Consider the following 25,911-nt stretch of genomic DNA (forward strand, 5'->3'; position numbering starts at 1 on the left):
GTGCAGTTTAGTGATATAAATCCTATTTTTTATTGTCTGACCGACGTCCTGAAGAAATGTTTTTCAACATCAGTATTTGTGTTGGTGGGGATATGATTGATATATTAGCCTCACTGTTAGCGATAAAGCAAACAATAAATAGTTATTATTGTACTTTTGTTGTTATCACAGCAAGACCACGTACTGCTGTGATAAAACTTTATGTCTATATCGCTCCACCTCAAGTTGATTGAACTGTGGTTTAAGTAATTTTAGGAATAAATGAGGTTGTAATGCAAAAACACAACATTTTACCAAGTATTTTTGGTTTAGTTTCTAGTGCAAATATCTTAGTAAAACTGAAATAACTTACAAGTAACTTTTCAGGAATATACAAGAATTTGTTTAAAACAATTCCTTCATATTTTTTAAAAACCTTTTTCTGTTGGCAGATTATTTTCCTTATAAAAAGACATTTCCTCCCTCAAACGTGAAATAATTTACTACTACATCTTGCTGAAAAGTTACTGATTAGTTTGAAGATAGTTACACTAGAGATCTGACACAAAAAAAACTTTGTATGTGTCCTAATTTATTCTTCACCATAAACTGCATTTTACTTGAATGAGAGCATTTTAAAGTTTAATTTTCTTTGTTTTTGTTGTTTTAGTTACATGAAATGTTCAGATCGGCTAACATAAATATAAAATATCTTTATGATTCACTGTCCTAACTTTTTAAAATGAATAAATGTGAGTTTGGTCTCTGCATCACGCCTCCTTCAATTCTGAGCGCCTTTCATCGACTCATTATGCGTAATGTAATAAGTGAGGATCAAACAGTAGTTTATGATGGTACTGTGTTACAGGGACCGGTAATGGGATTACCTGCAGAGTGTGTGTGTGTGCTGCTGGAGCTGCAGGACAGATATCTGTCCCCGCCCAGCTGCAGATGTGATTATGTGGGACGAACCGGGCCCCAAACAGGCTTCACGTCCCACTCGTTTGATCCACCAGAAGCTCCTCTGATCCGCGCTGACAGCAGCACCACGCCGCAGCGTTTCCTGTGCTCTGATCCATGGCGAGTTTTTGAGCTTTAAGAGTGTTTTCATACCTGATAGTCCGTTAGACTCGGTTCGATTGTGGATCAAAATTACAGCATTTGTTTATTTTCAGGGGCTGCGGTTTGCTTTCTCACTGCAGTTTGTCAAAAGATCCAACATTTTTGTAAAACATTTCCCCCTCCTCGCCTGTGGGGGCGCTACACCAAGAACCGCTGAAGGAAATGATACGATAACCTCAGAAGAAGAACCTGAACACAATTTTCTTCTTCTCAAAATATAAACAAAAAATGTGTCAGATTTTAGTGATTGTAGGATTTCTCTTTTGTCTTTGGTAAAAAAAACAAAAAACAAACATGAGCCGTTTCTCCCGCTAGCGCTAGGTACAAGCGTTTATTTTTGTTGTATTTACCCAGAATGCCCTGCGCTTTAGTCTACTTGCTGCTTAACAGACGTTAAGGCTTTGGAGCAACAAGCCTGTAACATTTGGGAGTGGTTACACATGTGACGTTTTGGGGAAATATCAGTCGGGTATTTTAAACAAGAGCTAAGGATTCAACATATTCACTTTTTATGAACTGTGTGATGCTAAAAAGCTCTGGCTGCATGTTGTCAATAAAATGTAACAAAACAAGCAAAACAAAACATATTGTATTTTATTTATTTTTACTTTATTTTTCTTGTTTTATTATTATTATTTCTATTATTTGCAGCAAGATGGGGATGGATGGAGACAGGAGGAAATGCTGCATTTGCTGTTCCTGTAATCGACCCTGTAATTTATTTAAAATAAAATAAGAAAAAAACAAAACAAAACAAAACATTATCTTCCTACTACTTCCTGTCATCTTCTTCGGCGTTTTTCGCCAGTTGTAACGTCCCGCTGTTAATCACGTGACTCGTGTAATGTTTCCATCCATCCATCTTCTTGCACCCTTGTCCCTCAGTGGGGTCGGGAGGGTTGCTGGTGCCCATCTCCAGCTAACGTTTCGGGTGAGAGGCGGGGTCACCCTGGACAGGTCACCAGTCTGTTGCAGGGCAACACAGAGACAAACAGGACACACAACCATGACACACACACTCACACCTAGGGGCAATTTAGACAGACCAATTAACCTGACAGTCATGTTTTTGGACTGTGGGAGGAAGTCGGGAATTAAACCCAGAACCTTCTTGCTGCAAGGCAACAGGTCTACCAACTGCGCCACTGTGCAGCCGTGTAATGTTTCCATAAGGTTCAAAAACCACCTCATCCTGGTGCAAAAAACTTTTCACTGAGTTTTTTTTTTTTTTTGATATTGGTGTTTCCATTAAGTTTGCATGTTCTCCCTGTGCATGCGTGTGTTTTCTCCGGGTACTCCGGTTTCCTCCCACAGTCCAAAAACATGACTGTCAGGTTAATTGGCCTCTCCAAATTGCCCCTAGGTGTGAGTGTGTGTGTGCATGGTTGTTTGTCCTGTGTGTCTCTGTGTTGCCCTGCAGACTGGCGACCTGTCCAGGGTGACCCTGCCTCTCGCCCTGTACGCTAGCTGGAGAGGCACCAGCACCTCCAGACCCCACTGAGGGACAAGGGTGCAAGAAAATGGATGGATGGATGGTGTTTCCATTTAGCAAAATAATTGTTGTAATTTTAATTTGTGTAATAATGGAAATCACAGCTAAATGGCCGTTAAAGCCATTCATCGCTGTCATTTGTTCTCTGTGCGTTGCGGCCCTTATATGTGATGCATGGGGGCGCTAGGCTAAAGCGGGCGCCACAAGTCGGCATTTTTTGTGTTTTTACAGCTGTTTGTGCAATGAAAATGTGTCCACATATTACGTAGCTGTTCCTCTCTGAACTGTAGCAGATACAGTTGGAGGATTTGGAAAAGTTTTCTCTTTTTTGTTGTTTATTTTTTAAAAATTTATTTATTTATTTTATGATTTCTAGCGTTGTGTGCGCTCACCAGCGCATGTGGGAGATCTTTTTTTTTTTTTTTTTTTTCAAGCTAAACGTCCTCCTGCCCGCTGCACCTCCGTTTTAATTGGCTGTCAAAAATAACCTGCCTCATCTCACGGTGCGGTTCCTCCTTAGAGCGGGAACCCGGGGGATGAAGCCTCCACGTGCATGCGGTGAAGAAGCGTGCGTGGGTCTCGGTGCGGCCGCGCGACCTCTGCTTCACTGCAGTGTGGGATGTTTTTACCATCTTTATGTAAAACGTATGTGGGAGGGCAAACCGAGCCGAGCTGCAGAGATGCGATCCAAGTGAAGAGGAGCAAACTCATGCGGTGAAGAGGAGCAGCACGATTAGTTTCACCTGAAACTTCCGATTTTAGTAAACACAAAGAAAACGAAACATGAGTCTCCTGGAAAAATGAGTTCACTACTTTCCTCCTCTAGCTTCCTTTCTTTTTAGGTCTCCTCTCTGTACCTGCAGGGCGACTAGGGCGCCGGCAGGTGGCAGCAGAGCTCACCTCTCTGAAACCAGCCAATCGGAAGCCGAGAAGCGGGGCTGTGGGCGGAGTCAGGGAGGAAAAGGAGAGGGAGAGACAGAGAGCTGAGATAAAAAGTCAAGAGAAAAGAGTGAAGCGCAGCAGCAGAGACGCTGGACTCGGCCAAACTGTGAAGAGGAGCAGCAACAGGTCGACCCAGGAGGAAGAAGAGGAGCTGGGAGGAAGAGGAGCCCCGAGTTTTTCCTCTTCATTTGTTTGGAAACTTCCTGGATATGCAGCTGTGTTCAGAGAGCATGCAGAGGAGAGAGGCTTCCTCCGGCTGGGAGGGTTAGTTAGGACCAGGAAGGAAGTAAGGAAGTGAGCGTAGAAACCAACAACCTCCCACCCCCATTTTTACCCCAACTACCTCCACCTCCTCAACAACAACAAAAAAACAACAACTGAGAGTTTCAGCTTCCTGCTGTGAAAGATCTTAGCACGCGGAAGATCTGAAGCTGCACTTCCTGTGTCTGAGAGCTGTCAGTGGAAAGTTGAGCAGCTGTCAGCATGGCTGCGTGCAGCCCGGAGCAGCTGACCCCGGACCAGCCCAGCCTGTGAGCGGAGGAGGAGGACATGGAGCAGCAGGAGGAGCAGCAGGAGGAGCAGGAGGAGCAGCCCGTCACCTCCGCATCGTCCTCCTCAGCCTCCAACGCAGAGCTGCCCTGCGAGGCCCCGGCGCCCAGCTGCCAGCAAAACAGCAGGACCTTCGGCTTCAGGATCTTCTGCAGGAAGTGAGTTCCTCCTCTTCTGCTCCTTTTTGATGAGCTCCTCAGAAAAGCGGCTTTGCAACAAATGCACACATGGCTGAGTGAAACCCACAGGGTTACAGAGCGTAAACTGACAGATCTGAGCAGGTTTTAGACGTTTTTATCAGAAAATATAAAGAGAACACTGCAAAACTAAAATGTTATCACAAAAGCTGCCAGGACGCTGCAAAACACAACATGTTGGCAAGTATTTTTGGTTCAAATATCTTAGTATACTTGATTTAATGTAAAACTAACTTTCACCAAGATGTAGGAGTAAGTCAGTAATTCCTGATGTTGATATAAAGTTCTAATTTCAGTGGCAGATAATTTCACTTATAACATGGGAACACACAATAAGTAGCATTACAGCTACGGGTGCACTGATTCATTCCTTAATTTTGGAGATCGATAATCAACCGATTTTTTTTTTACATGTGAAGCCGATTTTATCTACCTCGGCAAAGGTCTAAAAATCAGCGTCTGTCCTCTTCGGCTCTCCATTGAGAGGTTTGACTGACAAACCGACCCACCAGGTCATGTCTGCACGTCTACGGTTAACAATAGTCACTCCACTGTTGCCAATTCAACAACTTTATCTTGCTATATTGAGCGAGATTTCAGATAAAAAAAAGAAAGTGATATCGGCCAAAATGAGAATCGGCAGGTCAGGTTTTTTAAAAGATCAGTAATTAGTGATCGGCCAGAAAACTGCCATCGGTGCACCTGTAATTACAACAAATTATTTAACTTATTACGTAAGAACAGACATGAACAAGGAGCATCGCAACAAATACACACAGGTTGACTGAAGCCGATCTGAGCAGAAATCAGACATTTTTTTCAAGAAATAAAAAGAGAACAGCTGCAAAACCACAAAAGTTTAGCAAGTATTTCTGTCTAGTTACTAGTGCAAATATCTTAGTAGACTTGAAATAAGGCAAAGCTAATTTAAAAGTAACTTTTTAGCAAGATACAGGAGCTTCTTTTAAGTAAATAATTACGTGATATTGATAAAAATGTACTTGCTCCACAAGATTATTTCACTTATAAGAAGGGAAAGTTTATTGTTCTGAGCGAAATAATCTGTCAGTTGAGTTGTTGTTTTTTTCCATTTATATTAACTTAAGAAATTATTGACTTAAAACAAACTCCTATGCTGAAAAGTTACTTGCATGTCAGTTAAACTGCATTGGACGAAAATTGATTGAAAAAAATGATTGATTAAATTTGAATTAGAAAAGAACATTTTCTAAACACGTTCAATCCTGGAGCGTGAGCAGAAATATGCAGCAGATGGTAGAAAACACAATATAAACATATCTTTAATTACTGAAAACTTATTACAGGCAAAATTATGTCCAGAAAACAATTAAAGACAACTGCCAAATAGTAGAAATAGTAATTGAAATGGGTTTAATCTTTAGAGATTTTTATTCAGACCAAATAACCGGAAATAAAACCTGAAGGAAGAAAAACATTTCATATGACCCCAAAGGGAAATTAAATGTTGTTGTAACTCATCTTAATTAAAATCCTTCAAATAGTTATTGTAGATGGCGATAACTGTTGACAGGAAAGATCTGTAGCAGTCTGTGTTACAGTGAATCTGATATTTTCTAAATATTTAAGAAGAATACAGCTGAGCCAGCGTGGGAACAAAATATGTTTAAAACGCATAATAGATCATTGAAAGTGTAAATGTTTTCCTCCTCACCTTTAGGGGCCAAGAAATATATTTAGTAATGAAAGTAAAACCGTGATCATAGCAGAAGACGTCAGGTCATAAATAACCTGCAGGTCCTGTTTTGATTTGCATCCAGCTGTGATGCTGCAGCATGTTGGTGCTGCAGCTGCCACATGTTTCTGACGGTTTCACGTCTGGAGGAAGAGCAGCAGTTTAGCTTGAAACAGAAACTTTTCATGACAACCCAGGAATTTCTCCTCTGTCGAGACGAACATTCAGAAAAGACGACACAATGCTGAAATAATTAGCTTTATTACAACTCTGCCTCTAAATGAGGGCTGAAACTTTAAGCCGGTTTATCGTGTTATGATGCAGGTATCTGGGAAGTTTTTAGCTTTCAGGCTATTTGTTTAACTTTCAGTATTAAAAAGCAAAATTAAAAAAGATTTTCACAATTAGCTTTATTGGCCAAGTTTGCGTACAGAATCAGAATTTGACTTATAGACGTACAGATATTAAGTGAACACAAAAAATTTGCTTTTATATATTTGCTATCAAGGAAAATCGAGTGTAGTAAGTTCCAAGTAACTTTTAGGCACAATAATATTAATATTGATCAAAAAGTTACAGTTCCACTGGCAGGTTGTATCATTTAAAACATTCTAAAAATGTCTTGTTATAAGTAAAATTATCTGCTAGTAGAACTAGTAAGTTTTTAAATCTGTAATAAAGAATTGGTGACCTAAAACAAGCTCCTAAATCTGTCATATTTTAAGTGTACTAAGATGTTTTCCATTAGAAACTAGACCAAAAGTACTTTATGAGGTTTGTGTTTTTGCAGTGTATGGCTGACAGGTTTATTTTACTGTGGGTAAAAAGAAACTCAATTTATTGCGTAGTTGTTGCTGTTTTGTGGAATTTGATTAGTTGTTTGATCCATCGGTTATCTGTAATGTCAGATTTCCTAGAAAACCTGAAATTTGGCTCTGTGTGTTTCAGGTCTGGGTAACTGTGAAAACCTGATACGGAAAATAATTATTCTGTGTTCGAGATTTTAAAAGATGAATTACTCTTATGAATTATTGATGTTTTTTCTCCATGTTAACTTCATAGCCGAACTGCATTTATATTAGAGATGCACAATATTTCGGCATTAAACATAAAAGTTTTGGTGGTGGCTATGTTTTTATACATAAACTGGGCATGACGTTGGGGCAGTAGCCCAGGGCTCCAATCTGTAGGGGGGCGTCCCAAATATGTTTCTTTTTTAAAAAAAATCTAGTGGTTGTTTTGAAAACATTGTACTTTTATATTTGTGAGTTGTATCTTTTTGCAATAGAGACAATTTTCAAATATTTGAGAATAATGAAGTGATAGTCAATTTTCTTTGGAAACAATATGAAGTTATTGGTTTTTTGTCCTTTTAAATCATGTTGGAATCTCTGTTTTACAGTAGTGACACTTGATTAACCAATAACTGTTCATTGATTATGTCACATTCAACAGATTCTAGCCATTTCAAAATAAACTTACAAGATATGTGCAGTAACACTGCATTTAATTAAAAGTTCTGTGGTTTTCTGCCACACAGTGACAACTATTTTGAAAGAATTACATACGAAACTTTCCTCAAAACCAGCCACTGTTGTGAAGAACAGTCAGAATTTTAACAATCCACCAAAGTTGGTTTTTCCAGCCCAACGAGCTCAGAAGCTGAACAGAAACTGACCTAGTCTGGCAACATTGCCGAATATTTTGGGGGGAACTTCAAACTGCTGCTGCACGTACTCAACAGGCCGTTGCTAGGTAACCAGAAAGAATGAGAGAGTTGCTAGGTAACCAACGAGTGAGAGAGTCAGTTGATTCCACCAACAGTTTTTAGCTAGCTGTGAGAGGTTGAGTAGCTAAAACATTTCTTCTGCCTACATCCCCCAGAATGCTGTGCGGTTCTGGATCGGAACTCATTTTATCAAACGTATTAATTATAGATTATTGTCTATTGGATTTTGCATTATTCCTTTGAAGGAACGACATAAATCCCATTTAGCAGTTGAAACCGGATGTTTAGAAGATAATGACTCTGAATTTAGTTTCATTTGACGTTTCAGCCTCTTTGTGAATTACCATACGACTCCTCCGCTCTCTATTATTGTTTAACTAAACGTTTTGTCACCAGTTTAGTTTCTATGAATTCGTTTCCCATCATAACGGTTCGCATTACAAAACATTTTTCAGTTTCTCCTTGTGCCTCCGCTGTTTTCTGCTGTTTTAAGCTTCGATTCGGAAACTTTTCATCATCTTTTGCCGTTTTGTATAATTAAATGCTGATTCAGATGCTCCAAAACAATGTGCTTGAAGTTTTAATTTACTGGAAACTTTTTGAGTTGGAGGTTTACATGCGAAAAATCCAGCAGAGGCGATCGTTTTCAGATTAACTCAATATTTACAGCTTGAAAGATGTTTTCCTAATGATGATGATGATGCTTCTACTCCAATCGTTTCTAAAATGAATCGGTAGATTTATGGACCCCTTAGGAAAACAGTGAAATTAGTTTGTGACAGTCGGCGGACACCTCTGCACAGGAAAAGAGAAACGATCCTGCTGTGGTTTTCATCTTCATCCAGATGTTTCCAGCTGGAGCTTAGTGCTGCAGAGAGTCGGAGCTTCAGTGAAAACGGTTACAGATAGGATCTGATCTTGGGGGTGTTTTTTAGTTGTTTTTACCACAGAAACTATAAAAAGATTGTAAATGCAGCTTAGACCAGATCCGGAAACCTGCTGTCCAAAAAAAGACAAACGCTTCAGTTTCCTGACCTTTTTTTCTTTTCTTTTTCACATAGAGTTGTTGTTTTTTTACTTTAACCTGAAACAAATTCAATAAAAACCAAAAAGAACTAAAACGTATCAGACTCTTTATAGTAGGGCAGGGGGATAAATCGATTATCGATCGAATTTTTGAAGACTTTGTTTTTGGGAAATCTGTTTTTTTCCTATTGTACTTCAGAGTGATGTCAGCGCGTCCACGGCGGCCATATTGTTTGAGAAGCGTGTTTTACAGTATTTATTTGGACTTTTAATTCAGGTCAACTTTACAACCGAATATTGGAGCCAGGCTACATTTTAATTCTGCTAATATTATCACTATATTCTCATAACTAAACAAAAATTCTTACAGCTTGGCCCGATTACTCTGATGCATGACGAACAGAAGGAATTATTTAAATAAAAACCACTTTTTGAAAATATTTTCTGTCATTCGTCATTTCTTTCTTTTTTAGAAAAGATAGCGATAAATCGGATCTGGTATGAACAAGTTGCTTTAATTATAAACCAGGAATTCCTTTGTATGCATCTAAAAGGGAAGAAAAATGATCAATAATATGAAAGCCAGTCGGTCCAAAGGACAAACCGAAACCCTAAAACTTTTCAATTCATGCAAACAAAAAGAAAAGATTAAAATCTTTAACACCTGGGAAGCCTTTCCTTCTAGAAAGTGACTTAATTAACAGCTAAAATGTGTTGCTATTGTTGGATTTGAAGTCTCTGTTTGACCATTTGAACCGTTTTTGACCCGTATTCCTTCTTGGTATTTTTAGCAATCATAACTGGCTTCCTTTTTTTCATTTACTGGCAGATAAATGTGTGCAAATAAAACAGACAAAGGTTAAAAATCATCAAAATGTTTGATCTCTGAACTTCCAGACAACAAACTTGAGAAGTTAGGACTGTTGACAGGATTATTCTTTGAAATTAGAAACTTTTTAACAGGAAATTAAGAAATAATTTACAGCGGGTAAAGTAAATAATGTTTTTCTCAGTTTAAATATTCCTAATGGCGCCTTTAATGTAAAGTCACACAGAAATCAAGGCAAATTGATCCACAGTGGAAGTCACAGGGGTGAATTGGGATGATGCAGGAAATGAGAATTGAACAGGAAGGAAACAAAAACCAAGAAACCTGCTGAAATCTGTCAGTATTTAGAAAGCAGAAATTCATTTGCACTTATCAGGAGGAATACTGTTTAAATTTTTAAACAAGTTTTAATTACAGAGGTATTGAACAAGGTGGTGTGATTAGTGAAATAATTTTTTGCTTACATTTTGGAAATTTGTATTCAGTTCACACTTCATATAATCTTATTTCCTCATTAACAAACCTGGAGTGTTGCTTTGATTCTTTCATGTGTGTTTGAGAAATCATTTAGTCTCCATGGCAACCATTCAGCTGAACAAAACACCTGGGTGGACCTAGCCCCGCCTTCAAGGCGCAGCTCCTTCAGACTAGCCAGCAGCAATTGGTGGTCCTGGTGGACCTGCTCAGCACATCAGGCAAATTGATCCACAGTGGAAGTCACAGGAGTGAATTGAGATGATGCAGGAAATAAGAATTGAACAGGAAGGAAACAAAAACCAAGCATTTCGCCAGCATTTCACTTCTCAGTGAAATGCTGGTAAAAATGTTGTTAAAGGGTTGAGAGGAGAAGTGTTGTGATGACTTCCTGAAAGCAGATTTTCAAAAAGAGCAGGAATTTTTAAAGAGACAGAGGCCCAATTTCAAGGCGCTAAATTTAATTTAAGTCATATTTAGAATATATAGCATTTATATAATTACTGAAAGTAACATAGTTACTTGATTATGATATGAAATTGCACTTTGTGCAAAAGTGTACTGCCCCTTTAATATTTGCGTCGGCCCACCTTTCACATCGGTGCATCAGTACTTTTAGTACCATCTGTTCAATACTTCTTCCTGTTGTCTCTGTGTTCATCCATTCCTTCATTTGTGGATTAATTGCTTTAATTTCCAACCCAGTAGTCGATTACTTGGGTTGCTACCGACATCTTGTGTGAATTTCATGTCAGTGGAAATATTAGAAATGTTAATTTGAACTTATTTTACTTGATTGGTTTTTCTGCTTCCTCCACAGAAATACCTTTAACTTCTTCATTTTCACATCTAAAGCCATTCATTAAGTTATTTTTGGTCTAGATTCATATTTATTGGCTGCAGGATGAAGATCTATGGAGACAACTGAGGATCAGTTTGGAATTAACACATTTACATTTCTCATATTTAACATAAATTATGCTTTTTAAAACCTGCTGAAGTGTTTGGTCGTTGAAGCGTTTCATTTGAATGCTGTTGTTCCCGTTTTATGAAGCATTACAACAATTACTCCCCTCATGGGGAAACAGAGTAAAACAAAACTGACCAATCAGAATTTAACGAGGCTTTTTAATGCATGTGGTTCGTTCAACATGCGACGTGAGTGGAGCAACTTTGAAAGATGAATTTAGAGGAAACGGTTCACATGATGCTAATTTGGTGAAGCTAAACCTGAATAAGATGAGACGGAGTCGTTTTCTGTGAGCTTCTGTCAGAAATGGGGAACTAAACACCGGCGATGAAACACAATCTGCACCTGATGGGTTTATCTTTGGGTGTCCAAAGTGCGGCGCGGGGGCCATTTGTGGTCCCCAGACAGATTTTCTGTGGCCTCCAATTTCAGTTAGAAAATCTGTCCCGTCCAGCACAGGCAGTTGATGCAGATTACTTTTTAGGGCAAAGTTATTACGGACATAATTTTCTTTATGATATGAAAAGTACAACACAAACTATGTGTGTTTCTTTGTGATTGTTTTCCAATTCACACGTTGTACTCCCATGGAGATCGGTATTTCTTTTTGCGTGTGTGTTCCCCTTTCTTCTCTGGCCTTTTTGTAAAATAAATAAATATCAGTGTATTGTTGTTTTGTTCCTTACAGTTATGTTCACAAGTTCTCTTTCATGTGGAACTTTTGGAAGTTGTTGTTTTATAATTTATAATGTAGTCATACACATCCAGAGAGTTTTTGTCTAGCCTTTTGAGAGACCCAGATCCTGTTCTTTTACTGGGAATACATTTTTTTCAACGGAGCCAAAAGAAGCTAAAAACCAGATGCCTTTCTTTTAATACAGCAAACGTGCAAAATCCTTTTAAATGTTGGATCTGTGATGAACAACATTCCTTTCCTACAAAACAAAAACAATCAAACTACTTCATTTGCTTGATTTTAGTTTTTTTAATTTTCTCAACACATGAATACTTTTGACTTGATGAGTTTGGCTCATGTGACAGAAAGTTTGGACACCCCTGATCCAAGCTGAAATAACTTTTAGGATTCTTTTTGTCTTTGCAAAGGGAAGACAAATGCATCAGTCCTTTGTCTGTATTGTTTATTAGCAGTCCTTCAATGGGAGAGAAACATACACAGAGCCAAATTAGAGACTAACAGAGGGGCTGCAGTTTATTTTAGTTATCGATTATTGTAATGATTAATTGATTAATCAATTAAAAATTGGCAAATTCTGCTGATTTTTCATTAAACCTCTTAGGATAATTTTAAACAGTATTGGGTGAAAATATACAAATAATTTAATTTATTCTCAAAATAAGAACAAAGACTTTTTATTGCCTGAATGCAATAAACAGGTGAAACTGAAACTGGCACTTGAGGAGTTTTTGGTAGAACAAGTTTACAGGCTCATCATCTTAATATAAATATTTTTATGCAACTTTGGCTTGTCTACTGCTCTGAATATGTTCTTTCAGCAAAATGACTTTGTTTTGAGTCTGTAAACTCCAGTTTAACATTAATCAGTTATTAATTTAGCTGACAATTATTTCAACAATCGATTAATCATGATTAATCGTTTCAGCCCCACCTAGCAGTCATGTATTTGGTGGAAGCTGGAGAAGGAACTGATGTATGCACAGGGAGAACATGTAAACCCAGGGTCTTCTTGCTGCAAACAACAGTTAAGCTGGGCCATGTATCGTTTATCATTAATCGTAATCATAATAAGATTTTGATTTATGGTTTTCATGATAAATTCCAATTAATGACATTTAAAAACCCCTAAAACTGTCGGTAGTTTTATTTTCACTGCATTTCTCCACCGTTTATTCAATAAAGGTGTAGCAACAATGCTAAAAAATAAAGAAATAAAGAAAAGCTTTTAATTCACTGCAGCCACTTTGTTTACAGGGTTAAATTTAAGCAATACAATTATAACTATTAGTTTTAATCCACCCAGTCGTTGTTTGACTCTAAACTGATGCATTAAATGAGGAAAATACCCAACAGATTCACCGCCTGCTGGACTGACCCACATGCTAGCTGCTCTAAATGAGCCGTTCACATGCAGAGGACACGCGTGCGTCTGAGCTCATGTGTTCCCAGATCTGAGACTTCCCTGATCTGCAGGGACCTCTGAGTAACACACCAGCATGCTTTTTAGTCACAAACTGGATTTTTGTCATCATGGTTAGCAGGAGCCGTCAAAAAGCAAAAGGTTTTGCCTTTACTGTACTAAAGAGACTCGCAGTTTGTTGCACTAGACCCACCGTCAACTGAAAATATTCACACTTTTATGAAATATGATGAAGTGTGAAGCATAGCGGTCTGTTAGAAAGGAAAGTGTGAGGTCCTAGAAAGTCTCTGTGGTGAATAAAAAAGGTAACAAGTGCAACCTGAGGTTCATTCAGCTGGATCGTTTAATCTGCCAGCGATCTCCCATGGTCCTCTAATTATAGCTGCTATTAATGGATTGGCAGAGCAATTAATTAAAGGCGCTCATTTTTAGTGCCTGCTGGGAGCGTTGGACTCCGGAGAAGAGGATTCAATCTGCAGCGCTCTCCGAGGACGGGGAGGTGGACTCCACTCCTCCTCCTCATTTTCTTCCTCATCCTCCTCTTCTCCTTCCTGATCCGCTCCGGAAACAAGCGATGGATTCAAAGGAGAACGATGCTGCCGCTTCCTTTGGCTGCTGCTACTGGAAATATAAACTACCAGGAGGCCTAATAATGTCTGGTTTAACCTTCCAGCACCAAAACGACATGAAATCGACTCAGTTTCTCAGAAGATCAATAGTTTTTACTGGTCTGATTATTCAGGTTTTCACACCTGATAGCAAAATGTAAACACTTGTTACATTTTCAGCTGCTGCGATTCACTTTCACACTGCAATGTTTCAAATAATCCAAACTTTTTGAAAAACATGTTCCCCTCCTCGCCTGAGGGGGCGCTGCACCAAGAATCGCTGCAGAAAACAACATAAAAACCTCTGAAGAAAACGCTGAGCTCAACTTCCTTCTTCACAAAACGTAAACAAAAATGGAGTGACATCATATTTTGTAGGATTTTGCTTTTATTTCCACTGCTAATGCTAGATGCTAGTTTTTTTTACCCAGAATCCCCTTCACATTAGACCACTTCCTGCTTTGGTCCGGTTGGCCTTCGAACTGCACCAGATTTCACTTCAACCAACCTGAGGTCTGGGTTTGTAGGGAGGCCTGCCACAATAACAAGTTTTACTGGACGATAAATCGCTAAAGAAGTTATTGTGATAACAATAATATCGTCGTTTTGAGACTATTTTCAGGTAATAATATGGTAATGACATAAAAATGCAAGAACACATTCTAAGATATAAATAAACTTTAAATTCTTGCAAACATTTAACGCTGGAACTGGAAGACATTTTAAATTATCAAAAATAAAACAATAATAAACAAAACAATAGAAACGACAAATTGTTTTTTTGTTTTGTTTTGTTTATTTTTTTTAAAAAGGTCAGTTGAGACCAAAACACCAGACTGAAGATTTTTATCATCCAGTTTTTGGTTTAAAGAGAGAAAAGGAAAAACAATAAATCATGCAAATGGAAATTATTGATTTTGCTTTAATTTATCTCGCGATTAATTGATTTATTGCTTATTGCGACAGGACTATGCATTTCAAAACTTTTTCTTTCAGAAAACATCCCCATAAAAACAGACACGAACACCAATCTGAAGCTACTACAGCAAAACTGATTGAGATGATTGTAAAATCTGAGCAAATGAGGTAAAATTAGTAATTTCTCAAAGTTTTTTCAATGTTTATCTTCTTTCTCTATCCTTACGCTGAATGATCAGACGTTACAGTTTAGTAAAGAATATTTCCTGTTTTGAAACGGAGCTGCTGATGTTTAAACACGGTGACATTTATCTCCATATTGATGTTAACCTTTAACTGTTTGTAAGTCCACTTCACGCTTTTACGTGATTGCATGTTACTCATTAGGATTCTCACAGGCGTTCTGCAGCGGCGCCTCTAGAAAGTAGAAGTGGTGACCCGATCGGCCCAGATGATACTGTCTGGAGTTTGAAATTAATGCACAAAAAACCGCCTGACAAACAAAAATCATTATTAAACTAATAATAATCTCTCGTTTTCAGCAGTCAGTCAGAAAACCACCTGCATGTTGATGATCCTGACATGTTTTCTGTCTTTTTGTATGCATGGGTAACTGCATGCCTTTCGCTGACTTTGTGCAGTAATTCTCGACCAACGTTTCTTCGGTTTGCATGCAAGTTGGCTTGTTTGATCTCAACTGGCATTTTCTACTTTCTTATCTCTTTTGTCGATCGATTTGTTGGTATTTGAGGGTATTTATCAACTCAGCTGATCTGCAGATCAGTTTCTGTTGAAGCATCAGCGGCTGTCGTTTTCAGTCAGTCAGTCTGACCTGTGCTGTACCTCAGGGCTGCGTCCGCGGCCCACTTCTCTTTAGACACCATTGATTATAGGCTTCGATCGCGCGGGTCCTTCGAGGTCTTATCGATCTGTTAATGAACACCTAGGACCTGGTGTCCGCAGCGTGGTTGCCGTTTCTGGCCTTTGGGGGATTTTATTGTGGCCCTGAACTTCAATTCAAGAAGGATAAAACTTTGACCAAACTTTTTATTCGTAATCAGGGTAAAATTATAACCAATTTTTGTTTCTTACAATAGAAAATGTTACATATTTGTCTTTTTGGAACCAGGCTTTTATAATAAGTAATAATAATAAACTTGGCTAAATATAGCAACTGTTTTTGAAAGAAAGTGACTCAAATCTTTTTCTTGTAACAGAATAAATTTGTTCAATCAAACTGAAAAGAATCAGATGAAAACTAGGTGAAATTTATTTTAATCCAGAAAATGTGTCAAATTATTTGAAAGTTTTGGATCTACAATGAAAATAACATCTCTTTTCTATAAAAAAAATCTCCCTGCTTAATTTTATTTTAGTCTTTCTATTTTTTACTTATTTATTTGACCTTTTTTTGGGTCAGAAGTACCTCTGACTTGATGATTTTGGCCCAAGTGGCGAAACGTTGGACACCTCTGACCTGTAAACAAGTCCAGCTGTTTGGACGCTATAGTTAGTTCTGTTCACTTTCAGGCACCATAAATGTTGATTTATATCCACCAACCATGCAAATCCAGGATGAGCATGAATATGTCACTAAAATGTTTATTTCTTATTCGATTTCTATCACAAATAACACAAATAAAGCTGAGAAATCTGCTGATACTTTGATGCATGTAAAATTTGTATTCTCTATTGATCTATGAAGTAGATCACGGATTACCGGTTACAGTTTTAGCCGATACTGATTTTATTATTTTTCTCTTTTTGTCTGAACTGTTGCCAAATATAGAAAGAAAACCCAGCTGGGTTAACATGTCCAGGTGGGCCGGTCTGTCAGTCAAACCTCTAACAGAGGACGACATGACTTTGTATTTTTGTGTTTTTACGATGTGAAGCACTTTGAACTGCCTTGTTGCTGAAATGAGCTACACAGATAAACTTGATTGATTGACGGGTTGATTTTTAGACCTTTTTCTAATAACATCTGCTTCACATTTAAGTGTCATTATTACAAAGAGTTTCTTTTTTGTCGAGATGCAAAAGAGGATGAAACAAATGTAGTTTTTTATATTAGACGATTAATTTAATTTTACATACCAGTAATTGCCGCTGTAGGAAATGTAGTTTAAATATATCATAAAGTACACTACATGATATATACTTACCTATGAAAAATATTATCCAAACATTTTCTAGCTGGCTGTAGGGGAAATGTAGCTACTGACATCAGAAAAGCTGCTTCGCATCTAATGCAAAGAAAAATCTGATCTGTGTTGGTTAATTTAAAGGTTCTGTCATATTTCCGGAGAAAATTAAAATTAATTCTCAATTGAAACCTGAACCTGAGCTAAAGATTAAAGATGTGATTTTTCAGAGTCCCTTTGATGCGAGTCAGTTTCTAATTTAGATTTGAATATTTCCATCTTCCCATCATTTATCCCCAGTCTATTTCGTCATTTCCCCTCACTTATATATCAATCACAGTCAACTGAAAGTAACAAAGTAATTCCAGTTTTTATCGTTTATTAAACTTTCAGGAATTTGCTGCGCGCCAAAGCAAAGACGGGAAAATAATGTTGAAAATCAGGTGAAGAACAACTCAAAACCTCTCTTGTTCTTCTTTTCCCTCACTCTGTTTTGCCTTCATTCCAGACATACATTTATTAACATTTTTTTTTAAAAATTAACTCGTTAGTAAACTGTGAAATGAAATCCTATTGAACCGTGTTATCCAGCTGTCATAGTTTTGACATTTAATAGTAAAACATTACGGCCCTTTTTTTAGATTCTTCGCATGATTGATTGTTTTCTGATCACGCTTTACGCCGATGACACTCAGATTTATTTGCTTACTTATTTGCTTATTTTTGAGTTTATTTTGTTAAACTCAAAATAAATCTAAAGTTTGTAATTACAGAGGCTTCTTCTCCTCTTCTCTCCTTCTTCATTCCTCATTTTTGAATCACCGGCAGTCAAACTCGTTCACGTCGGTGCATCTTAAATCTGTTGTCGGAGCGTTTATCAGTAATGATCAGACGGACCGGATCTGAGCTGCTTACTTTCAGTTTTAATGAATAAGTTGGGTTTCAAAATGCTGCGTTGTGAACACATCTCACCTGTTCTGTCATCACCTGTTCCACAGACGAGCACTCAGCCGTCCAAACGGCTGGTTTTTGTTCACAATGCCGCCGTCTGAGCTTTGTTCAGCCCTGAAGCTGATCTTTTTTCTGATTTCTTTGTTCCTCCCATTTCTCTGGGATCTCAGTTAGAAAACTTATCTTCCTTTAAAAAACATTTCTAATGAAATAGTTTATTTTTTTACTTCTGTGAAGTTGTGCTGGTCAGTATTTGCTCTGTTTTGGAGCGTGGGTGGAGTGGCTGATGAGAGCCGACAGTCGGAGGAAGTGCAGCTCTTCTTCACTCGCTGTGATCCTGAAGGATCTCGGCAGGAGCTGGGCTCTGTCAGGTCGAGGTCGTGTCTGTCTTCCTCTGATCCCAGGTGAAAACTCTGAGCTGTTTCCACCTGACCACAGTCTGCTGCTGAGTTTTTAGATCTCAGCTACACTTTGAGACGTTTTGCAACTTTGTGTTGCGTGAGATTGAAGTTCTTGTCTGAAGAGGAAAGAAGCGGTGAGGTTCCTCAATTTGCTGAGACGTTTCTGCCCTTTTGATTGAAGCAGCTTGTTTGCCTGCAAACAGGCTGTAAATGTCCATTTAGCTTAGAGAACCGGCGTTCTTGTTGTGGTTTTCGGTAGATTTATGGTGTTTAGGGTACAAACAGACTTTCCCCTGAACCTGAACAGGTTGAGCAGGAACATCAATCTGGATTTAATCCGGGATTAACGTGACGCTTTAGGTGTTTTCTACTCCAATAGACTCAGTTTGATTGGGGACAAAGATTGAAATATTTGTTATATTTCCAGTTTCTGCGATTCACTTTCACACTAGTTTGTGTCAAATGATCCAAGCTGCACCGATTGCAGTTTTTTTTACCGATTGCCGATTACCAATATTTAAAAAGCCTGACCTGCCAATTCCGATTTTGGTAAATGCCAGCTATTTTTTGTCTGAAATGTTGCTAACTCCAAACATATTGGCAGCACCTGGTGGGCCGGTCTGTCAGTCTCTCACAAAACAGGACAGTGGCTGATTTTTAGATCAGATCGGTGGATAAGGTCGGCTTTCATATAAATATCGGCCGATCACCGATCTCCCAAAATTAAGGAAATTGGCACAGATAAATTGGTGCACCCCTAATCCAAACCCTTTAAAAACCTTTTACCCTCCTCACCTGTGGGGGCGCTGTACCAGAAACCACCGAAGGAAATTACGTGAAAAGTAAACAAAAATCCCGAAGCGTCAGATTTTAGCGGTTGTAGGATTTCTCTTTTGTCTTTGGCACATTTCTCCCGCAAACACTCGACTAGCGCCTTTTTTTGTTTTTTTCCTGTTGTATCTACCCAGAATGCCATGTGATATAGTTCACTTCCTGCTTATGGAACGGTCTACGGTCTGCTTGCATTTATATTTACTTCAAACACACCATTTTTAGATCTTTCGACGGACCGGAGTTCACAGTTTTGGTTCGATTTGCACATTCACTCCTCCAAAAACGAACCAGACTTTCTACACAGATGAACTGGAGTTCGATTAAAGTGGACCAAACTTGGCTGGTGGGAATGCATACTTTGTTTTTATGTCACGTTCTGCTGTAATGTGAACAAATAGCATTTCTAAAAGCTGGGAAACGGCTGATTGTAGGAGAAACGTAGCTACTGACATCAGAAAAGCTGCTTCACAACTAATGAGATTAGTGGTCTGGCCTGTGTTGGTTTGTTTTAAAGGTTCTGTCATATTTCTGAAGAAAATAAAAAAATTTTTTTCATTGAAACCTGAGTTAAGAAGTCGGTTTGTTGGCCTGATTTAGATGTGAGTCAGTCTCAGCGATTTGTTTATAGATATCCCTGATTTAGACCTGAATATTTCCATCATTTTCCCCCAGGCTGTTCGGTCGTTTATACCCCCACTTATTTATTGACCACAATCAGCTGAAAAAATGACTGTGAATGTCTGTAAATCGTCCTAAAATACCAGAAAGGTAGAAGACAGCTTGACTAAGTCTGAATGACAGTTTTCTCTCTTTTCTCAGTTGTTGTTCTCGTCAGTTTTCATCGTGAGACTGAGACGCAATTTTATTTTTTAAATATATTTACAACCAGATACGGCTTTACTGTAATAAATAATTACTTCTGTTCTAAATGTCAAAGGTTTTTACATTGACTATGTGTATTTATTTTGCACAGTTTTGTCGTAATTACTGCGCTACATTTGTTGTTTTTTGAACAAACTGACTTTTTTGAGTCTTTATACTCCCGTTAACGATTAATCAATTATTAAATTAGTTGATTTTAATCTATTTATCACGATTAATCTGATTAATAATTTCAGGTGTGCTTTGTGTGAATGTTTGAGTGTTTTTATGTTTCCTCAGAGATGAACTCCGATCTGCAGGCGGTTCGGGTTTCGCGCTCTGAGCTCTGATTCTGTTCCAGCCTGAAACCAAATCCCGCCACCAACTTCTCTCATACTACTGCAGGGCTTTGACCTCTCACACCTGATGGAAAACACCTGCTGTGACATCACAGCTTGGGGCGGGGCCAGAGGGAAAAAAAAACAGACCTGGTGTCTTTTTTTATGCCCTGAGTTTTGTCTTACAGGTTTGTCTGTTTATGTAAGGCAACATGAAAGCTCTGCTTTCAGGAAACATACAATTTGTTGGACTTTGTGTGACAGGTGGCATGATGGGTGTGACTGGGACTGAGATTTTCTTCTGTCCTGGAAATGATTTCCATGCCTTAGTTTAGATTTAAAGGTATCAGTTAAGATTGTGAATGAGCTGCTAATTGTACTAAAGACGCAGAAACAACTTAGAGATACAGGAAAACCATTTATCTGCCCTCATCGGTGGCCATGCTAACTAGCCTTAGCATTCCTGACGAGAAGAAGCTATGTGGTTAGGCCTGTCATAATAAACAATAAATCAATTAATTACATGATAAATTAAAACGAGCTCAATAATTTATATTTGCATGATTTATTGTTTTTCTCTTTTTCTACCAAAAACTGTATGATCAAAGTCTTCAGTCCGGTGCTTTAGTCTCAATTAACTGTTTTTTTGACTTTTTAATTCATTTTATTTGTTGTTTTTGTTTATTTATTTTGGATATTTGAAATGTCTTCCAGTTCCATGGTTAAAAATTCATTAGAATTTAAAGTTTATTAATTGCTGAGTTTGTGTTTTTGCGTCATTATGCCATGACCACTATATTACTTGAAAATGGTCTCAAAACAACAATATTATTGTTGAAAACTTCTGGGACAATTTTTCATCCAGCAAAGTTTGTTACTGTGACAGTCCTAACTATGAGACTGATAATCTGTTAAAAAATCGATCTCCTCCACATCTTCCCTGAGCTACTATTGCCATCTGAAGAAATGTACCAAAAACTACCAATCAGAGGCAGGAGGAGGGTCTTAGCGCTGTCAATCAACCTCATTTATATGCTGCTAAATGTGCTAATGGCGGAGAAGCGATTCACCATTACAGGAAAACTGTTTATCTTTGGTAACTATGCTAACCAGTTTTGTCATTCACGACAGGGAGAAGTAAATGATTGACAGCGCTAAGACCCGCCCCCTGGCTCTGATTAGTTGTTTAAAGTTAGCACAGGGAGGGCTAATATTTTTTTCTTTACAGATAATCCGTCTCGTATCCTACTGTCATGACAGGATGACGCTTTCGACAAATATTTTTCACTCAGATGTCAGAAATGTCAGATATTGCAGCTTTAATAGCAATTTAACACAAACCTTCAGGATTTTTACTAATTTTTCTGTCCATTTTGTATCCAGATCTGACGAACCATCTGCGCTCCCCTGGTGTTTTTAATGAAAAGCAGCTCACTTTTATAAATACACAACAGCCGTGTTTCCGTGCAGCTGCGTTTGAAAAATGTTGCAGAGCTCGTTAACGAAGGGAACGGAAAACACAACCAGCCAGAGTTGATCACAAACTCATGAGGAATCTGAAATATGTAACGTTTTCTCTGCATTTTGAGTGGAAATGAATGCTGGGAGATTTTCCTGGCCGCGCGGCTCACATGCCGTGTGACTGTGTGTCTGAGGTAAATATTTGCAGAAGCTGGAGGTTAATAAAAGCGCCACCGCCTTGTTTCCTCCCGCCGTTCAGACTTTGAACAAGTTCTCAGACCTCAAACAGAAACTCTGCGACCTGGAGGCCAGCAGGGCTCGTGCCGCACGCCGACGTCTCGCTGCAGAAACTCAACACTTTTACTTTCGGGTCGGGTCCGACTTGTTTGAGGTTTTGTGTGGCAGATATTTGCTAAATGCCGTGTTGACACACGAGGAAGTGTCTGAGCTCGCGGGTTATTGGTCTGCTGGTGGTCATGTGTGAAGTTATGAGTTCAGGCTGAAACGGATCAAAAGTTCTCATCTGGTTCTGATCACAACCAAGGAGGCTCACAGCTCCAGACTTTGTCTTCTAAAGTGAACTTTTGTCAACAGAAGAAAAAATGTGACAAACAGCAAAGTAAGAAACGGACTCTAAATTTGAACAGATTCCTAATTATTGATGGATTCTAAGACTCTGAACAGATTGTGTTCCGGGTTGGATTCCTTATTTGTTGTCATTTCCCAACTTTGAACAGATTCCTAAGCAGAGTCCAGATTCTGAATCGATTTATGAAAATTAGGACATTCTTGTACAGATTTCTGACTATGAACTGATTGCAGAATCTGTTCAAAACTCCAACCTGAACAGATTCACAGATAAATTTCTGACTCGGATTCAGATTCTGTCTCTTTTTCAGTCTTTGTTTCGTTTTTTATTTCTCTCTTTCTCCATTTTTTTAAACTTTATTTCTCTGTATTTTTCTTTTTCCCTTTCTGTCTTTCTTACTGTCTTTCTTCCTCTGTTTTTGTCTTTCTGTCTTTTCCTTTCTCTTTTCTCTCCCTTTATTTATCTTTCTTTTACTGTCTTCCTTTTTCTTTCTGTCCTTTTTTCTGTTTTACCTTCCTATCTTTCTTTTTCTGTCTCTTATCTTTCCTTCCTTCCTTTTTAAGGCTAAGTGTCAGTCATGGTGAAGAGCAAAGAGGGTTACAAAAGCAAATGGAGGTTACTGTAATTTCCTAATACGGTCAGAAATGTGTGTGTGTGTGTGTTGGTGGTTTTCTCGGCTATAAGAGGAACTGGGTTACTGCAGCAACGCGCCTCTTTGAGATAAGAGTCAGAACCGTCTGCAGATGAGGTCCATCGGAGCGGGACAGACCCGCAGAACGACCTCTGACCCCTTTATAGCATGTGTGAGGCCGTCAGAACCCAGGGATTACACAGACCCACTTCCTGGACTATCTTTGTCATTCGCTGCCCTGTTTCTAAAAATAGCCGGGTCCGGAGGGGAGGCCGAGACTCCGAGGAGGAGAGGAGAGGATGGAAAGGAACCAGGAACACCTCCACGCTCTGAGCTGATGGGCTTTGACCACTAGATGGCAGCACAGGGACAAAAACTGGAAAACAAACCCGAGGCAGGAAGGAGAAGGCTGGTTCTGTTTTTATTAAACCCATAAAGCTGCGGATCTGAACCGACTCCTCAGTGGTTTGTCTCCCGATCCATCCAGAAAGCCGATCCATCACTCTCACCTGATCTGGGATCAGTTTCCCTGTAACTGGATGCAGCCGCATGAAGAGGAACCGGATACTGATGAGGCTCATAGTGAGGAAAAGAGTTTCATCATCTTAAAAGTGCATCAGAGCCACCTGGATCCTTACAACTTATTTTTATTCATCCATCCATTTTCGGGAGGGTTGCTGGTGCCCATCTCCAGCTAACGTTCCAGGCGAGAGGCGGGGTCACCTGAACAGGTCGCCAGTCTGTCGCAGGGCAACACGGAGACAAACAATCATACACACACACACTCACACCTAGGGACAATGTAGACAGACCAATTAACCTGACAGTCATGTTTTTGGACTGTGGGAGGAAACCGGAGTACCCGGAGAAAACCCACCCATGCACAGGGAGAACATGCAAACTCCATGCAGAAAGACCCGGGCCAGGAATCGAACCCAGAACCTTCTTGCTGCGAGGCAACTGCTCTACCAACTGCACCACTGTGGAACTTGACTAGGGACTAAAATGAATCATTTTTCCAGATTAGAGGAAAATGAAAACTGGATGATGCTCCTTGGTGTTTGGTTCTGGAAAACACCATCCCTACTGTGAAGTACGGGAGTGGCAGCATCATGATGTGGTGGTGTTTTACTGCAGGAGGGACTGGTGCGCTTTAACAAAAACATGTGGCGTCATGAGGAATGAATGTTTTGTGAATGTTGATGTTTAAAAAGTTTAAGCTGAACTATGTCTGTCACGATAACAAATTTTGCTGGACAATAAATCGTCAGAGAAATTATCGCGATAAATGATAATGTTATTTTGAGATATGATAATAGCACAATAATAACGCAGGAGAATATTCTCAAAGATCAATAAATTTTAAATTATGTTTTTAACACTGGAACTGGAAAGCTTTTTAAATATCCAAAATAAACAAATGGAAATGACAAGTAAATTAAATTTTAAGTTTCTGTAAACAAATTTATCCTTCTAAATAAGGATTAGTTAAGACCAAAGCACCAGACTGAAGACTTTTATCATCCAGATTTTAGTAGAAGAAGCGAAAAACAATAAATCACACAAATGGAAATTATTGAGCTCCTTCTAATTTGTCATGCGATTTAATTTCTGTGGACTGAACTTGGAAGAAGTTCTTTGAGAAAATACCAGCTTGTTTCAGACCTTCTGCATATTTTTAACATCCACAATGTTTAAAAACAACTTCTGTCCAACTCTGTTTCCAATCCTGGTTCCTACAGTGTCGTTTTTCATTGTTTGAAATCTGAAACATTTTCGTCTTATAAGAAATAAATTCCCATTTTTCCCAGTGAAGCGTCGCACAGGAAAGGATCTGAGAGTCACACCTTCCTGTTAGCAGCTGACGCTAATCTGTCCAGGCAGCAGAAGGAGGCGACCCAATGGGAGCTGCTGATCTTTTAAGCCTCTTCCAGGTTTCAAATCTGTCCCCTAATTGAAACATAGCAGCGAGAAGAGAGTCTCAAATGAATTCCTGCTGCCTGCGGATGAAGCAGAGCTCGCTGTTTTATGGTCAGGATGCAAAAACTGAAGGTTTTTATCATCAGTTTAACAAGGCAGAGCTGCAGACAGAACATCTGGAATCATATAAAACTGGTTTGTCTCCCAGCTGTAAAACAAAGAAACTAAACCAAAAAAATAAGATTATGTCTTAAACAAAACCCACACGACTGAGCATAAAATGGTTTGTTTATGTTGAGGCTTTAACTGAACGAATCACAGGTTCAGATCTTGGTTTATATCTGCTGCAGAAAGTGAGTCAAACTACTTAAAAAGCATTAAAAAAAAGAAAAATACTAGCCAGGATAAATGGCAAAATACACAGAATATTTTTACAATCACAATGTTAAACATTTTTATCCTCTTATGTGGAAGCACCTTCAGGTTTAATCGACTTTTTTTGAGCTTTACTCATGTTTCCAATGTTACTCCCTCATTAAAAACATACCTGGAGTGCTGCTTTCATTCTTTCATACATGTTTGACGAATCTTTGAGTTTTTTCTCCTACAGACTAGCCAGCAGCAATTAGCAAACACCTGGTGGAACCGTTTATCCACTGAGCTTATAATAGGAACTACTTCTCAGTGCAATGCTAGTAAAAATGTTGTTAAAGGGAAATCAAGGAGCTTCTTAAAGAGACAGAGGCCCAATTTCATGGCATTAATTTGAGAAGTTGAATTTCTTGCAAGTTATGTTTAATATATACATTGTGCAATAAAATGGCAGAATATACCTGGAAAGTACATAGTAACCTCTCTTTAAAAACTAGTTCCTGCTTTTTTTTTTTTAAAGAAAAACCAAACTAGTTCCTGCTGTTTTAGGGATCATAGAGGCTGAAGTCCAAGAAAAATGGAAAAACCCTCAAAAAATAAATATATTTTATTAGTTCAAACACAAGATTTACCTTAATATGCATCAACACAGTGGAATAGTCAAAGCACTAGGAGCAGAAACTGCAGTCTGTCGCATTTCCGCTTTTGGAGTTTCAGCCAATCAGCAGCAGGGAAAACAAATG

At 38.6% G+C, this 25,911-nt stretch overlaps 1 protein-coding gene across 1 annotated transcript in view; it reads left to right on the top strand.

The window, feature by feature from the left end:
- Positions 1 to 3,265: 3,265 nt before the first annotated feature.
- The window catches only part of dgkzb (diacylglycerol kinase, zeta b), a 55,384-nt gene continuing 32,738 nt past the window's right edge, over positions 3,266 to 25,911 (top strand). Inside the window, exon 1 of the mRNA XM_081608294.1 lies at positions 3,266 to 4,242. Coding sequence (XP_081464420.1) covers positions 4,085 to 4,242 — 158 coding nt within the window. The 5' untranslated portion in view covers positions 3,266 to 4,084. The remainder of the gene's footprint in view (positions 4,243 to 25,911) is intronic.

Source organism: Poecilia reticulata, chromosome 6, assembly GCF_904066995.2.
Source record: "Poecilia reticulata chromosome 6, P_reticulata-male-v2, whole genome shotgun sequence".
NCBI classification, from domain to species: Eukaryota; Metazoa; Chordata; class Actinopteri; order Cyprinodontiformes; family Poeciliidae; genus Poecilia; species Poecilia reticulata.